Source organism: Ahaetulla prasina, chromosome 4, assembly GCF_028640845.1.
Source record: "Ahaetulla prasina isolate Xishuangbanna chromosome 4, ASM2864084v1, whole genome shotgun sequence".
NCBI lineage: Eukaryota > Metazoa > Chordata > Lepidosauria > Squamata > Colubridae > Ahaetulla > Ahaetulla prasina.
This window is the reverse complement of record NC_080542.1, coordinates 11720048-11736574: the sequence shown is the minus strand read 5'-3', so window position 1 is coordinate 11736574 and position 16527 is coordinate 11720048. Positions and strand designations below refer to the sequence as shown.

At 44.7% G+C, this 16527-nt stretch overlaps 1 protein-coding gene across 1 annotated transcript in view; it reads left to right on the top strand.

Moving 5' to 3' along the window:
• PFAS (phosphoribosylformylglycinamidine synthase) overlaps positions 1-16527 on the top strand; it is an 83849-nt gene that overhangs the window by 35423 nt on the left and 31899 nt on the right. The window contains exons 8-17 of the mRNA XM_058183957.1: positions 120-244; positions 3424-3552; positions 4700-4831; positions 5753-5881; positions 6969-7042; positions 9467-9623; positions 10590-10651; positions 11759-11920; positions 14286-14411; positions 15821-15952. Of these exons, the coding sequence (XP_058039940.1) occupies positions 120-244; positions 3424-3552; positions 4700-4831; positions 5753-5881; positions 6969-7042; positions 9467-9623; positions 10590-10651; positions 11759-11920; positions 14286-14411; positions 15821-15952 (1228 nt within the window). The remainder of the gene's footprint in view (positions 1-119; positions 245-3423; positions 3553-4699; positions 4832-5752; positions 5882-6968; positions 7043-9466; positions 9624-10589; positions 10652-11758; positions 11921-14285; positions 14412-15820; positions 15953-16527) is intronic.

The following is a 16527-nucleotide window of genomic DNA, read 5'->3' as shown; positions in this document are numbered from 1 at the left end:
CAGGGTTTCCAATCAGCTGAAGAGCAAGGAATTCTGGGTACGGTAGTTCCAATGCACCAGGATGAGATAGACTTCCATGTTTGATGCATTCCTGACGCTGTTGTCTCTTCCTCTTCAAGTGCCATCCAAGGCAGAGAGGTCCTCTCTCTCTGGCCCAGCGACCCATCCAAGGCCAGCCCCTTTGAGAAGCGGACCTCCACCCGACATGTCATCTTCACAGCTGAGACCCACAACTTTCCCACAGGTGAGCTAGTTAGCCGAAAGAGTGACCCACATCTGAGAGCTGCCGGGGTGGGTACCCACTTTCTGGTGGGCCTGAGAAGATCCTGGCAAAGCGGTGCTAACCGACCGAAGTGGTAGTGATTTGGCAGTCTCTGGTTGTCCCGGGATGACAGTTGCCATCATCCACAGCTTTCATCATCCACAGACAGATTGACAGTGGGAGATGAAATCAAAAGTTTACACAAGCATCCGTCTGCCTATCTATTTCAGGATACGGTGGAGAATAAGCCTATGAGCCTCTCTCCCTCTCCTCCTCCTCCTCTGTTTCCTCCTCCTCCCTCTCCTTCTCCCTTTCTCTCTTTCTCGCTCTCTCTCCCTTCCTCCCTTTCTCTCTCTCTCTTCCTCCCTCTTCCTCCTTCTCTCTCTCCCTCCTTCTTTCTCTCTCCCCCTCATTCCCTTTCTCTCTTCCTCCCTTTCTCTCTCATTTCTTCCCTTTCTTTCTCTCTCTCCCTCTCTTTCTCCCTCCCTTTCTTTCTCTCTCTCTCTTCTTCCCTTTCTCTCTCCCCCTCTCTCTTCCTCTCCCTCCCTCCCTTTCTCTCTTCCTTTCTCCCTCCCTCTTCCTCCCTTTCTCTCTCTCATTCTTTCTCGCCTCTCCCCTCTCTTCCTCTCTCTCTTCCCCTCCCTCCCTCTCTCTCTTCCTCTCTTTCTCTCTCTCCCTTTCTCTCTCTCCCTCTTTCTCTCTTCTGCCCTTCCTCCCTTTGTCTTCCCCTTCCTTTCTTTTTCCCCCTCTCTCTTCCTCTCACTCTCTCTCTCCCTCCCTTTTGCTCTCTCTCTCTCCCTCTCCCCCTCCCATTTTCTTTTCCTCCCTTTCTCTCTCCCTCTCTCTCTTCCTCCCTCTTTCTCTCAAAATGGAAATTTCAGTAACTAAATCCAGCACCCGATCTATACAAAGAATGTGCTTTGCCCCTGAATCTCATGCCTAAAACATAGGAAGAATAGTGGCAGGAATTGGATACGTCTGGTTTAATCAAGAGAAGGACCAGGGGTGACACGATAGCAGTCTTCCACTATCTAACCGGCTGCCACAAAGAAGAGGGAGTCAAGCTGTTCTCCAAAGCCTCGGAAATAAGAAACAATGGATGAAAACTAATTAAGGAGGGAGGGAAACGACCTAAAATTAAGGAGAAATTTTCCGACGGTAAGAACAAGCAACCGGTGGAACGGCTTGCCTTCAGAGGTTGTGATGGTTTTTAAGAGGAAACTGGACTGCCATTGGTCTGAATTGGTATGGGGTTTCCTGCTTGAAGAGAAGGTTGGGCTAGAACAGGGGTCACCAACCTTTCGGACCTCAGGAACCACTAAATTCATAATTTTAAATCCCGCGGACCACTAATATGATCTGCCTAATGACTGGGTGGGTGGGCGTGGCTAAGTGGGCATGTGACTGGGTGGGTGTGGCCAACTCGATGTCACTCATTTTGAGGGGTGTCTTGCTGGCCTCTACTTGCCCCTCCCCTCCCAGCCCCTCCTCACCTGCCTGCCCGGGCTCCTTAGGGCCGCAACAGGAAGCAGTTATTGGAGCTAAGCAGCCACCATGAGAAAAGAGTTGGCAAAACAGCTGGCTCAGTTCAAATTGGATCTCACTGAGAAGGAAGCTCAGCAGAAGCACCTCACTGAGGACTGGGAGCATTGGCTTTCCAAGCAGAGGAAAGACCTATGGGAGTGCAAGGCCAGGTACTGGCGCCTGGGAGCCCAGCGGGCTGAGATGGTCAGCCGGTTCCAGGCCATGATGCGGTCCCACTGGAACAAGGCCCTCCGGCTCTTCGCCACTAGTGGCACTTCCCTCCAGCCTTCGCCCAAAGCCCAGCACCAGGAGGCCGAAGCAGACCCCTAGTCGGAATTTCTACCCCCCTCCGACCTGCACAAAAAGACCCCGAAGGAGGGGACCCCCTGCAGCAACACAAATGTTCATTCCACGTATCTGTCCCAGGGGTTGGTAGTTTGAGGACCCCTGATTTAGTGCAATATTAAAAAATGCAAATCATTTTTCTGCGGACCACCAAAATTTTCTCATGGACCACCTGTTGGTGACCGCTGGGCTAGAAGACCTCCAAGATCCCTTCCATCTCTCTTATTCAAATTGTCGCTGATTCTTACACAGTTCAGCAGAGGCCTCCTTTGTTGATAACCATGGTTGGTTGAACAGAGAAACCAAGGGTGACCAGGAGGCAGAAAAATTTAAAGTATATTTTAAAAGTTGCATTCCTTACTTTTGCCCTACTAGGTCTGTAAATCATTTCCAACTAGTGCTAGCCACAGATACATGCCTAGGGGAAAACCCGAAGGCTATAAGCTCTGGTGTTTTACTACTAAAATATTATTACCTTAGGCAAGCGAGAGTTTTAAAATTTTTATTTATTACTAAATTTATATGCCGTTCTTCTCGCCTAGGGTTCAGCTGCATTGGCAGATCGTGTTATGCCACGCAATAAACTGATTTAGGCTTTCATAATCCTCAACTTACGACCGGTCACTTAGAGACTGTTTGAAATTACAGTCTGAAAAAGGGAATTTATGTTGTGACCCAGGCCCAAGTAGGTAGTAATAAACTTAGTCCGTGGAAAAACAAACTTTATTCGAACAGCTGGGAATGACTTCACTCCCAGTGTCGTTCAACTCAAAAGTAAAACAAATGCCTCCCAACACAAATTCCTCAGTTATCTCACAAACCTTGGTCCAATTAGACAAACTGCCAAAGGCCCTTCCTGGTAAACGTCCAGAAGCCGCAAAAACAGAGACATATACGAAGCCGAAGCAGAAAACGCAGCTTCAATGTTGTTTTCCGACAAAGCTGAAACGCCCTTGCTGGTCTTTTAATCCCCAGGGGGTACTTCCGCCAGCAAAATGGAGAGGGCCCTCCTGAGCTCTGTTTTCGCTGGCAGAGGGTTGCAAGAGGCCGTTGCAGATGAAAACGGAGCCCGGGAGCCCATTTTCTCAGGCAGAGCGCTCGGGCCTCTGCAGGCGCCCCCAACATGAGTGGCAATGCCCACCCTGTCCCCACAAAGTCACACATAACCCTGATGCGGCCCTCAACGAAATCAAGTTTGACACCCTTGGTGAGCTACTCAACAATTCATCCAGGTAAAGTAGAGTTAATCAAACATTGTTGCCTAACCGTTGCAATTTCTCTCCCCTTCTAAGGAGTTGCCCCCTTCAGCGGTGCCACCACCGGGACAGGCGGGAGAATTCGGGATGTGCAATGCACAGGTCGGGGCGCTCACGTAATCGCTGGAACTGCCGGGTACAGCTTTGGCAATCTGCACATTCCAGGTGAGCGTGTGTTTTTCCCAGAGTCAAGGGGGCGCTCTTCGTTTTTCCTTGAAGACATTTCGCTTCTCCTCCAAGGAGCTTCTTCCGTTCCGACTGCATGGTGGGGAACGGAAAAGCTTATATTCCCTGCCGTCCCCTGGTTTATTTTATTTATTTATTATTTATTAATTTGTCGAGTATGTATTAGATAAGCTAGATAAGTATAAGCATGAATTGAATACATAAAACGAATACAACTAAAGGAAACATTAGGACAGGGACGGTAGGCACGCTGGTGCTCTTATGCACGCCCCTTACAGACATCTTAGGAATGGGGTGAGGTCAACAGTAGACAGTCTTAGGTTAAAGTTTTGGGGGTTTGAGGATGAAACCACAGAGTCAGTGCATTCCAGGCATTAACAACTCTGTTACTGAAGTCGTATTTTCTGCAATCGAGTTTGGAGCGGTTCATTTTAAGTTTGTATCTATTGTGCGCTCGTGTATTGTTGCGGTTGAAGCTGAAGTAGTCATTGACAGGTAGGACATTGTAGCAGGTGATTTTATGAGCTATGCTTAGGTCATACCGAAGGCGGCACAGTTCTAAATTTTCTAAGCCCAAAATTTCAAGTCTGGTGGCATAAGGTATTTTGTTGCGAGCGGAGGAGTGGAGGACTCTTCTTGTGAAATATTTCTGGACACGCTCAATTGTATTAATGTCCGATATGCAGTGCAGGTTCCAGACAGATGAGCTGTATTCGAGAATTGGTCTAGCAAATGTTCTGTATGCTCTGGTTAGTAGTGTAATCTTACTAAAGAAGAAGCTTACACAAGATAAGGTTTACAATCCTTAATGCCTTTTTGGCGATGTTGTTACAGTGGGCTTTGGCACTTAGATCATTTGATATGAGTACTCCAAGGTTCTGGACAGAGTGAGTTGTTAGCACTCTTTCTGAGAGCCGTTGAGGCCACTTGGGGGCCACTCAAGGACTCTCAGAAAGAGTACTAACGACCAGATGACTGCAAGGAATGTCAACCTTTCCATTCCCCTCCATGCAGTCAGAACCGAAGGAGCTTCTTGGATGAATATAAAAAAGATGAAAAAAGCTGATTTGAATGTTACTTATCTCTGAGGAAAATATATATATATATTTTGCATTCTTCCTTATAGGATACCCGTTACCTTGGGAAGATTCGTCTTTCATATACCCTGATAATTTTGCGCGGCCCGTGGAAGTGGCCATTGGTGCCAGCGATGGAGCTTCGGACTACGGCAACAAATTTGGGGAACCTGTGCTGGCAGGTGAGCTTGCTGGTGGTGTGCTCTTGAAATCCAGCTGGTAGTGTACTTGAAGTTATGGTTTGTTTTTGTGGAAAGATGCTGACTGCGGAAGCATGGGAAGGAGCAGAGGAAGTAAAACAGAGTTTATCAACTTTGACAGCTTGAAGATTGCATACTTCAGCTCCCAGAATTCCCCAGCAGGCTGGCTGGGAGTTGAAGTCCACAGATCTTCAAGCCACCAAGGTTGGGCTAACTAGGGAATTCTGGGAGTTGAAGTCCACAGATCTTCAAGCCACCAAGATTGGGCTAACTAGGGAATTCTGGGAATTGAAGTCCATAGATTTTCAAGCCACCAAGGTTGGGCTAACTAGGGAATTCTGGGAGTTGAAGTCCATAGATCTTCAAGCCACCAAGGTTGGGCTAATTAGGGAATTCTGGGAGTTGAAGTCCACAGATCTTCAAGCCACCAAGCTTGGGCTAACTAGGGAATTCTGGGAATTGAAGTCCATAGATTTTCAAGCCACCAAGGTTGGGCTAACTAGGGAATTCTGGGAGTTGAAGTCCATAGATCTTCAAGCCACCAAGGTTGGCCTAACTAGGGAATTCTGGGAGTTGAAGTCCACAGATCTTCAAGCCACCAAGCTTGGGCTAAGTAGGGAATTCTGGGAGTGGAAGGCCATAGATCTTCAAGCCACCAAGCTTGGGCTGGCTGGGGAATTCTGGGAGTTGAAATCCACGCATGTTCAAGCCAAGCTTAGGCTGAATGAGGAATTCTGGGAATAGAAGTCCACGCATTTTCAAGCCACCAAGCTTGGGCTGGCTGGGGAATTCTGGGAGTTGAAGTCCACACATCTTCAAGCCACCAACACTTCAAACTGGAGAATGTGCAAGATGGAGTGGGAAAGGGTGATTGTTTAAATTCACCTGTCTTTTTTGGCGTAGGGTTCGCACGCTCTTTCGGGATGTGCCTGGGGGACGGAGACCGGCACGAATGGATCAAGCCCATCATGTTCAGCGGAGGCATTGGAGCAATTGAAGACATGCATGTCCGTAAGGAAGCTCCCCAGCCAGGTAAGAATTCTTCGGGATTGTAGCGTATTGTATCCTAAATCTACTGGTAGTCCTCAATTTACAACACTTCATTTCGCGACCGTTCAAACCATCTGTTGTGACCCAGGCCCAAGTAGGTAGTAATAAACTTAAGTCCGTGGAAAAGCAAACTTTTTTCCCAACAGCTGGGAATTACTTCATTCCCAGCGTCGTTCAACTCAAAGTAAAACAAATGCCTCCCAACACAAATTCCTCAGTTATCTCACAAACCTTAGTCCAATTAGGCGAAGAGCCAAAGGCCCTTCCTGGCAAACGGCCAGAAGCCACAGAAACAAAGATGTAGATGAAGCAGAAGGTGGTAGCAGAAGACGCAGCTACAACGTTGTTTTCCGGCAAAGAGCCCCAACACCGGTGCTGGTCTTTTAAGCCTTCTGGGAGGGGCCAATCATCTCTTGGCCCTACTCCCGAGTTGTCTTCTCTGCTTGAGCTGCTCTTGCCTTCTGGCAGCTCTTCTCATGCGTGCCTTAGGAACAGGCTCCTCCTGTTCCTCTGCCTCACTACTATCAGTCTCTGGAGACTCTGGAGTCCGTACCTCACTTCCTGATGGCCCTGGCCTCACCTCAGCCTCATCGCTATCCGACTCCATTGCCAGCTCCATAGGCTGCTGACGGACCACAACACTGTCAAACTTTCACAGTTACAAAGTTATCACAGTTAACAACGGCGCTGAAATAAAGTGACGCAATTATTTTTCACACTTACGACCGTTTTAGCATCCTCATGGTCATGTGATCAAAATTCAAACCCTTGACAACTGGTTTCTATTCATGTCCTGGGGTCACATAAAATTTATTTTTTGTGAATTTCTGACAAAGCAAAGTCAACGGGAGAAGCCCGATGCACTTAACAACCGTGTTGCTAACTTAACAACTGCAAGGGCTTCATATAGCAACGGTGGCAAGACTCACTTTGACAGATGTCTCACTTAGTGACAGAAATGTTGGGCTCAGTTGTGGTTGTAAGTTGAGGACTACCTGTAATTCCAACCAGCGAATTCAGTCTCCATGTCCAGAATGTCACTTTGTGGTTTTCGTCTTTTTCCCGCCAGGGATGGATGTGGTAAAGGTTGGAGGACCCGTCTACCGAATTGGGGTCGGAGGAGGAGCTGCGTCTTCCATCCAGGTAAACTGAGGAACTTGGCTTTTTATGATGACCCAGGGGCAAGGCACAAAGATAACTTCCAGGCAGCTGGAAGTTCATACTGCCCCTTTAGTGCTCCAAATTTCCCCAAACGCTCCCACATTTCGGGCAAGTCCCAGAGCAAAGTGATGACACGCATACACACAAACCTCGAGCAGCCTCTGGCTGCAAATAGTCCAGCCCAATGCTGTGAGCACCACAGCTGCAAAGCAAGAAATCCAGAAAGAATGCAAGGAATCCAGGAAAGTTCAAACGTCAACACTCCGGGAATTCAGCGTTTGTTCCCGACAAATGCCCCTCCCCACAGTGTCTCCTTAAGGCTTAGTCCCCAGGTGTGCCTTGTGAAGAGGGACAGGACGGTCCCCTTTTGAGTAGTTGAGTCAGACTCCGCTGTTCTCGCCTTCTCTCCACCCTCCATGTTTGAGGATCAAGAGCGGGTGGTCCTTGTTCACTGCCTGAAGTCTGTCTCTTATGTTCACTGCTTAGCCTCTCCTGGTCATCCTTCCCCCCTTTCCTCCCTGCCTACAAACCGTCCCAATCCTGAAAGGCCCTGGTCTGACTGAGCCTGCTCCTCCCCATATTCCTCCCAAGCCAATGAAGCCATCTTCTTGATCTCCGTCTGCTACAGTTCCAGCTCGTCTTCCTCTGCCGATTCAGGCTCCAATGGGGGCATGACAGTCTTTATGAAAACCAACCTCACTCTCCCCCACCCCCCAAATGCGAAGACCTTTTTGTCGGGCAGGATGTTACAAAAACAGAAGGCTAGAACGATAAGACAGAAGGAGGCTGACCTCGTAACAGATCCTGAGTAACTCGGAAACAGGAAGCAAGGATGCTGGGGTCATCCAGGTCTGGGGAAGTGTCTCCCAGTTGACAGAAGCACTGGGCCAGTGCGCTACCCCCGAGTCGGACCGCATTTGGGGGGTGGGGGAGAAAGTTCAAACGTCGGACCGCAACATTCCAGGAATTCAGTGTTTGTTCCCGACAAATGCCCTCCCCAACAGCGACTCCTTAAGGCTCAGTCCCCAGAGTGGCAGGGACACTCTCCTCCTGAGTAGTCGGGTCAGTCTGTGCTGAAGCTGAAGAGGTCGTAGAAAAAAAAATGCTTTTAAAAGTTTTTTTTTTAAAAAAGTTGGGCACGCCCACCCAGTCACATTACCCGCCCACACACACACACCAAGCCACGCCCACAGAACCGGGGGGTAACAAATTTTACATTTCACCCCTGGAGATCATGCAATGTCTCACTTAATGGCTAGGGCGATTCGCTTAGTGACCGAAGGAGAACTGATTTCATAAACCCATCATGGTCCCATGATGCCTGGCTTAACAAAACGGCAGCGATTAGCTTAACCTCTGAAGGGGAAGTGATGTTATAAGCCTATTGAGATCACATGACGTCTCAATAACCAGGATAATTCGCTTAATGACTGAAGGGAAAATGATGTCGTGAGCCCATCACGGTTGCATGTCTCGTTTATTGACTGCAGTAATTTGCTTAACGTCTGAAGGGGAAGTCCCCTCCTAAGCCTGATGCAGTGCTGTGATGTCTTACTAGTAACCTTGATAATTCGTTTAGCAACCAAAGAGGGAGTGTTGTCATAAGCCTGTTGAAGTCACACAATTTTCCGTCTAGTGTCTGCAGCCCTTAGCAAGAGAGTTGTCAGGCCAGATTACAGTTGCTAAGTGAGGACTACGTGTAGTCTTCACATTGTGGCCCGGGCTCCCACTATTGTGACCCAGGCCCAAGTAGGTAGTAATAAACTTAGTCCGTGGAAAAACAACCTTTATTCGAACAGCTGGGAATTACTTCATTCCCAGCGTCACTGAGAGCATATGCACCAAGACAAATTCCTTGTGTGTCCAATCACACTTGGCCAATAAAATTCTATTCTATTCTATTCTATTCTATTCTATTCAATTCAAAGTAAAACAAATGCCTCCCAACACAAATTCCTCAGTTATCTCACAAACCTTAGTCCAATTAGGCAAACTGCGAAAGGCCCTTCCTGGCAAATGTCCAGAAGCCACAAAAACAAAGACGTAGACGAAGCAGAAGACGAAGCAGAAGACGCAGCTACAACATTGTTTTTCGGCAAAGCTGAAACGCCGGTGCTGGTCTGTTTTAAGCCTAATGGGAGGGGCCAATCATCTCTTGGCCCTACTCCTGAGTTGTCCTCTCTGCTTGAGCTGCTCTTGCCTTCTGGCAGCTCTTCTCATGCGTGCATTAGGAACAGGCTCCTCCTGTTCCTCTGCCTCACTACTATTAGGCTCTGGAGTCCGCACCTCACTTCCCGATGGCCATGGCCTCACCTCAGCCTCATCGCTGTCTGACTCCGTTGCCAGCTCCGTAGGCTGCTGATGGACCACAACACCCACCCACCAACTTCTTCTGTGCCCATTTAGGTACAAGGTGACAACGCCAGCGAGCTAGATTTTGGAGCTGTACAACGGGGTGACGCGGAGATGGAACAGAAGATGAATCGTGTGCTTCGGGGTTGCATAGAAAGTGGAGAGAACAACCCCATCTGCAGTTTGCACGACCAAGGTGCTGGAGGCAATGGTGAGCATGGGAGAAGAGAGGATTTTTGGGGTGCTCCAGCTGTCGTGAACCATGGGTTCGCTTAACGACTGCAGCATTTGCTTTATGTCCGCCACAAAAAATATGTCTTAGGACTCAGTTACGGGTCATAACTCAAGGAATACCTGTAAGGACCAAAATTATTTACCAGAAGTATTTCTTTACTTACGGTACTTCTTTAGAAATTTATTTATTTATTTTAGAAATTTATTTATTTAGAAATCAATTTATTTATTTATTTATTTATTTATTTATTTATTTATTTATTTATTTATTTATTTATTTATTTATTTATTTATTTATTTAGAAATTTGTTTATTTAAAAATATATTTCTTTATTTTGAAATTTATTTATTTGTTCAGAAATGTATTTATTTATTTCAAAATTTGTTTATTTAAAAATATATTTCTTTATTTTGAAATTTATTTAGAAATTTATTTGTTCAGAAATGTATTTATTTAGAAATGTATTTATTTATATAGAAATTTATTTATTTATTTGTTCAGAAATGTATTTATTTATATAGAAATTTGTTTATTTCAAAATCTATTTATTTTGAAATGTATTTGTTCAGAAATATATTTATTTGTTCAGAAATGTATTTATTTATATAGAAATGTATTTATTTATTTGTTCAGAAATGTATCTATTTATTTAGACATTTCTTTATTTAAAAATCTATTTATTTATTTATTTAGAAATTTATTTGCCGCCTGTCTCCCGTCCAATGACTCTGGGTGGCTTATAACATAAGCTTAGAATCGTCAAATTATAACAGTTGTTAAACTAAGCAGTGTTAATGCAAATAGTAGCGGTAGTTTCGCATGCTCCCTGTATCTCACGAATGAGGGTTCGCTTGTTTGCGCGGCCCGGTTTCTGGCCTGGTGCCAGTCCACGGACTGGGAGTTGGGGACCCCTGTTCTAAATAACTATCTCTTTTTTTAAAGGGAATGTCTTGAAGGAGTTGAGTGAGCCGGCAGGAGCTACTATCTACGCGAGCCGTTTCCAGGTGTGTCTTTGCTTAACCCTTGCGGTGGTTGATCTATCCCAGGGTGAAATGTAAAATTTGTTACTACTGGTTCTGTGGGCGTGGCTTGGGGGGGGTCGAAGAGGTTGTAGGAAAAATGCTTTTAAAAGGTTCTGGTGATCAGGCAACTCAGCTGGGATCGCCAGAGGAAAAAAAGCATTAAAGGGTTCTGACAATCCCAGCTGAGTTGCCTGATCACCAGAACCTTTTAAAATCATTTTTTCTACAACCTCTTCAGCCGAAGAGGTGGTAAAAAAATGCTTTTAAAGGGTTCTAGCAATCAAGCAACTCAGCTGGGATCTCCAGAGGAGCCTTTTAAAAGCTTTTTTTTTTACAACCTCTTCAGCCAAAGAGGTTGTAGAAAAAATGCTTTTAAAGGGTTTTGCCAATCCCAGCTGAGCTGCGCGATCATTGAGGCTTTTTTTTTTACTTTTAAAAGCATTTTTTCGGCCAAAGAAAAAATGCTTTTAAAAGTTAAAAAAAACAACCTCTGATGATCACGCGGCTCAGCTGGGGCGGGATGGGGGCAGGGATTTTTGCTACCGGTTCTCCGAACCACCCGCCACCATCGCTACCGGATCGGGTGATCCGGTCCGAACCGGGAACATTTCACCCCTGATCTACCCCCAGGGGTGTCAAACTTGCAGCAACATGTTGTCGTCACGTGACATATCGCAACCTTTTTCTCCTTCCCTAAAATGAGGGTGCGGATGGCCAGCACGTGACGCATCCGGCCACGAGTTTGACACGCCTGATCTACCCTGATCCCCAATATCTGCATCAAGATTGAATCACTTTGCTTCTTCTGAGCTTCTATCTAATCTTTCTTCAATTTGCCATTCAAACGGAAGCAGGGAGAGGAAAAATGGAATGCTAAGATTTTGTCTATGGACCGTGAGACCCTGAACCGCTCGCCAAGGTCATTATTGCAAGTGTTAGATGGCCTTCTTTCTCTCTGTAAATTCTGCGGAGTTTAGCCCGGTTGTTCCCGCTCTCTCCCTCTCCCCCTCCCTCCCTCCATCCCTCCCACTCTCTCTCTCTCTCTCTCTCTCTCTCTCTCTCTCAATCTCTCTCTCGTTCGTTTCCTAGCTGGGAGATCCCACTTTGAGTGTTTTGGAAATCTGGGGGGCCGAATATCAAGAATCGAACGCGCTCCTGCTTCAGCCACGCCAAGCTGATTTTCTGCGACGCCTGGCTTCCCGCGAAAGATGCGCCGTTGACTTCGTTGGCAAAATCAGGCGCGATGGGAAGGTGAGAGTGACATTGGCGTGAGTGGTAGAGGAACCTCAATCTATTGGGTTGGGCACAAATGAAAGGGTGAGGAAAATCCTTCTGTAGGAAATGAGAGACTAGAAGATAGCATGGCCACCGTCAATATTTGGGTGGCCCTATCTGACAGATCAATTAGGGCCTTTCTAAGCCTAATGCCCACGTTTGTTCGACTCCAGTTGGGACCAGAACTTCTTATCGATAAGCAAGGTGGTAGTTAAATGAGTCAATGTCTGATTTTAGGATCTTTTTGCCATGGTAGTTAAGTGGTTCACACGGTTGTTAAGCAAATCTGGCTTCCCCCATTAACTTTGCTTGTTAAAAGCTGGCTGAGATGGTCGCAAAAGGCAATCACATGACTTTGAAGTACTACAACTGTTTTAAATACTTTTATTATTATTTTTATTTTATTATTTTTATTTTATTTTATATTTTATTATTTTAGTTTATTTTATATTTTAGTTTAATTTATTATTTTAGTTTATATTTTATTATTTTAGTTTATAGTTTATTATTTTATTTTATTTTATAGTTTATTAGTTTAGTTTAGTTTATATTTTATTATTTAGTTTAGTTTATATTTTATTATTTTAGTTTAATTTATAGTTTAGTTTATTATTTAGTTATTTTATATTTTATTATTTTAGTTTAGTTTATATTTTAGTTTAGTTTATTATTTAGTTTAGTTTATATTTTATTATTTTAGTTCAGTTTATATTTTATTATTTTAGTTTATTTAGTTTAGTTTAGTTTATTATTTAGTTTAGTTTATATTTTATTAGTTTAGTTTAGTTTATAGTTTAATTTAGTTTATTATTTAGTTTAGTTTATATTTTATTATTTTAGTTTAGTTTATATTTTAGTTTAGTTTATTATTTAGTTTAGTTTATATTTTATTATTTTAGTTCAGTTTATATTTTATTATTTTAGTTTAGTTTATATTTTATTATTTTAGTTCAGTTTATATTTTATTATTTTAGTTTATTTAGTTTAGTTTAGTTTATTATTTAGTTTAGTTTATATTTTATTATTTTAGTTTAGTTTATAGTTTAATTTAGTTTATTATTTAGTTTAGTTTATATTTTATTATTTTAATTTAGTTTATGTTATTATTTTACTTTATTATTTTTTATTTTGTGATTTTATTTTATGATTTTATTTTATTTTATTTTATGTTTTATTTTATTTCATTTCATTTCCTGTAGCCACCCATCTCAGCAAATGATTCTGGGTAGCTCACAATTCAAGGACATGCACAGGTAGTCCTGTAATTCTGAAAATATAGAATGGACCAGATTGGGAGGTAAAAATCAAAGTGAAGATGAAGAAATAAAGAGGCAGAAAGCAAAAAAACAGAAATAATTTGAGAGAAAATCCTTTGAACAGTTCAGTTCACCATTATGCATGTAAGAAGGCTGGTTCTTGGTCTAGCTCAGGGCTCTCCAAACTTGACAACTTGTGGACTTCAACTCCCAGAATTCCCCAGCCAGCTGTGCTGGCTGCGGAATTCTGGGAGTTGAAGTCCACAAGACTTAAAGCTGCTACATGTGAAGACCCCTGGCTTAGCTTATTGTGGGATCCCAGCTATGGTAAATCCTACACTATATTTCAGGATCCAAAGAGAATCACATCACGGATGGATTGTTCAATAAATCCTAGAGCTTGCCCTAGTGCCGTGATGGCAAACCTATGGCACGCATGCGCGCACTGGCCAGCTGATTTTCGGGCCTTCTGGGCGCATCAGAAATAGGAAAACAGGCTGTTTCCTGCCTCCGGAGGGCCTGTGGGGGGTGGGGAAGGCCCATTTTTCTCTCTTACCTGGCTCCAGAGCCTCTCTAGGAGTCTGGGAAGGTGGAAAATGGCCTTCCCCATTTCCCTGGAGGCCCTTCGGAGGCCAGAAACGGACTGTTTACCAACTTCTGGTTGGACAGGAAGTGATGTTTTTTGCTGCCCCCAGCCCCCAGAGCCTCTCTAGGAGTCTCTGGAGGCTGGGGACAGCAAAAAAAAGTCACTTTCTGTCCAACCGGAAGTTGGTAAATTGGGCTGTTTCTGGCCTCCGAAGGGCCCCCAGGGAAATGGGGAAGGCCATTTTCCACCCTCCCAGACTCCTAGAGAGGTTCTGGAGACAGGTAAGAGAGAAAAACGGGCCTACCGGGCCATCGCATGTTCGGGGGGGTGGGGGGAAGAGTTGCGTGTGCATGCGCGGGGGTAGGGCACATAGAATTATAGGTGTGGGCACGCACACGCGTGACCCCCCCGTCCCCCCCCTCCTGTCATGCAATGGCAAAAAGGTTAGCCTAGTGTGTGAATCTGCTTTGAAGTTGCCTCTTCTTTTTCTTCTTGACAGATTGTGTTGGTAGATGACACAAAGTCCCCAGCAAGTACGGCGGAAGTGGACAAATGCGATACAGGAGAAAGGGACACCCCTGTGAATTTGAAGCTGGAATGGGTTCTTGGCAAAATGCCACGCAAGGTACGGAAGGGCAGAAATGAGTCCCCTCCTAGATCCAACTAACATTCAACCAGGGATGCTGAAGACAGATTAACTCAATCCTCCATTGAGGGATGTGACCAAGTTTCAGGAGTCTGTTAAATTTGGAGGATTCATACCAGTGGTGAAATCCTGTGAGGTTTGCTATTGCACAGCACGGAAAAAGGAGGCTTAAGAAGGTAAGTAGAACAGCGAGAGGTAGGGGAACAGCTGTGCCACGCGATTTAGATTCTCTAGAAAGCAGGATTTCTAGTGAATATAAATTGTGCGGCACAGCTGATCGTCGGAAATACAGATTTGGACAAACCGATAGCATTTTTTTACTACCGGTTCATCCAAACCGGTGCGAATCGGCTGAATACCACCACTGATTCATACGTACAGGTAGTCCTCGACTTAGGACCACAATTGAGCTCAACATTTCAGTGGCTAAGTGTTGTGACCCAGGCCCAAGTAGGTAGTAGGAAACTCAGTCCGTGAAACAAACTAACTTTATTCGAACAGCTGAGAATTACTTCATTCCCAGCGTAGTTCAACTAAATTAAAACAAATTCCTCCCAACACAAATTCCGCAAACCTTGGTCCAATTAGGCGAAGAGCCAAAGGCCTTTCTTGGCAAACGTTCAGAAGTCACAAAAAATAAATGCAAGATGTAGATGAAGCAGAAGACGAAGCAACCAACATTGTTTTCCGGCAAAGCCCAAACGCCGTTGCTGGTCTGTTTTAAGCCTTCTGGGAGGGGCCAATCATCTCTTGGCCCTACTTCAGAGTTGTCCTTTTTGCTTGAGCTGCTCTTGCCTTCTGGCAGCTCTTCTGAAGCGTGCATTAGGAACAGGCTCCTCCTGTTCCTCTGCCTCACTACTACCAGTCTCTGGAGGCTCTGGAGTCTGCACCTCACTCCCCAATGGCCCTGGCCTCACCTCAGCCTCATCGCTGTCTGACTCCGTTGCCAGCTCCGCAAGCTGCTGGCAGACCACAACACTAAGCCAGACAGTTGTAAAGTGACTTTTGACCCATTTTACGATCTTTCTTGCCACCATCGTTAAGTGAATCCCTGCAGTTTTTAAGTGAGTAACGTGGTTGTTAAGTGAATCTGGCTTCCCCACTGATTTTGCTTGTAGCAAAAGACATGACCCTGGGACACTACATAATTACGAATCGGTTGCCAAGTGTCTGGGAGTTGAAGTCCACAAGTCTTCAAGTTGCCAAGGCTGGAGACCCCTGCTGCAACACTGTGAAAAATGGCCATAAATCACTTTTTTTGTATTTTAGATTCGGATAAACTAATAAAATTGTGTAAACTTAAAAGACTTAAAAACTTAACAGAGAGAGGAATATTCCAGTGATGTTAATAATGTTATGCATTCTGTATTTTTCTTCTCACCATCCAGGAATTTGTTTTGAATCACGTAAACCGAACCCTGAGCCCTCTGAATCTTCCTAAGGCCCTGGGAGTGGTGGATGCCCTTCAACTTGTCCTGAAGCTCCCAACAGTGGCTAGCAAACGTTACCTGACGAACAAGGTCAGTGTCTGGATCAGTTTGGGCTTTCTTGGCTTGGGGTGCCTCTACACACCCATCTGTGTAGCTTTAAGAACTCTGCCTTTTTTTGAGATGCTTTTCCCACTTCCCAAGGTAGCCTAAAGCCTTGGGATTTCCTTGTGGTCTCCACTCCACAGACCACCAATTCTATATCTGCTTATTTTTATTTTTTTTAACCCAACCAGGAACCTGCTATGACAGATGCAGATGCTAGATGCGGAAAAGATTTACTGTATTTTTCGGAGTATAAGACGCTCTGGACCAGTGGTAGTCAACCTGGTCCCTACCGGCCACTAGTGGGCGTTCCAGCTTTCATGGTGGGCGGTAGGGGTTTTGTCCAATACTGAATCACTTTCCTTTTTTTTAATTTAATTGACTTTTTAAAAAAAATTCATAGCATTATTTAAAAACATTTTCATTAGGTTTTCATAAAATTCCCCGTGACAATTTAAATTTCTGAAAATATACTATTTGTATCGCCCGCGCATAAGTTTAGTTCACTTTACGTAAGTGAAACTAAATGGCACTATAATGCGACCGCAAACAAAAGAGCCTCG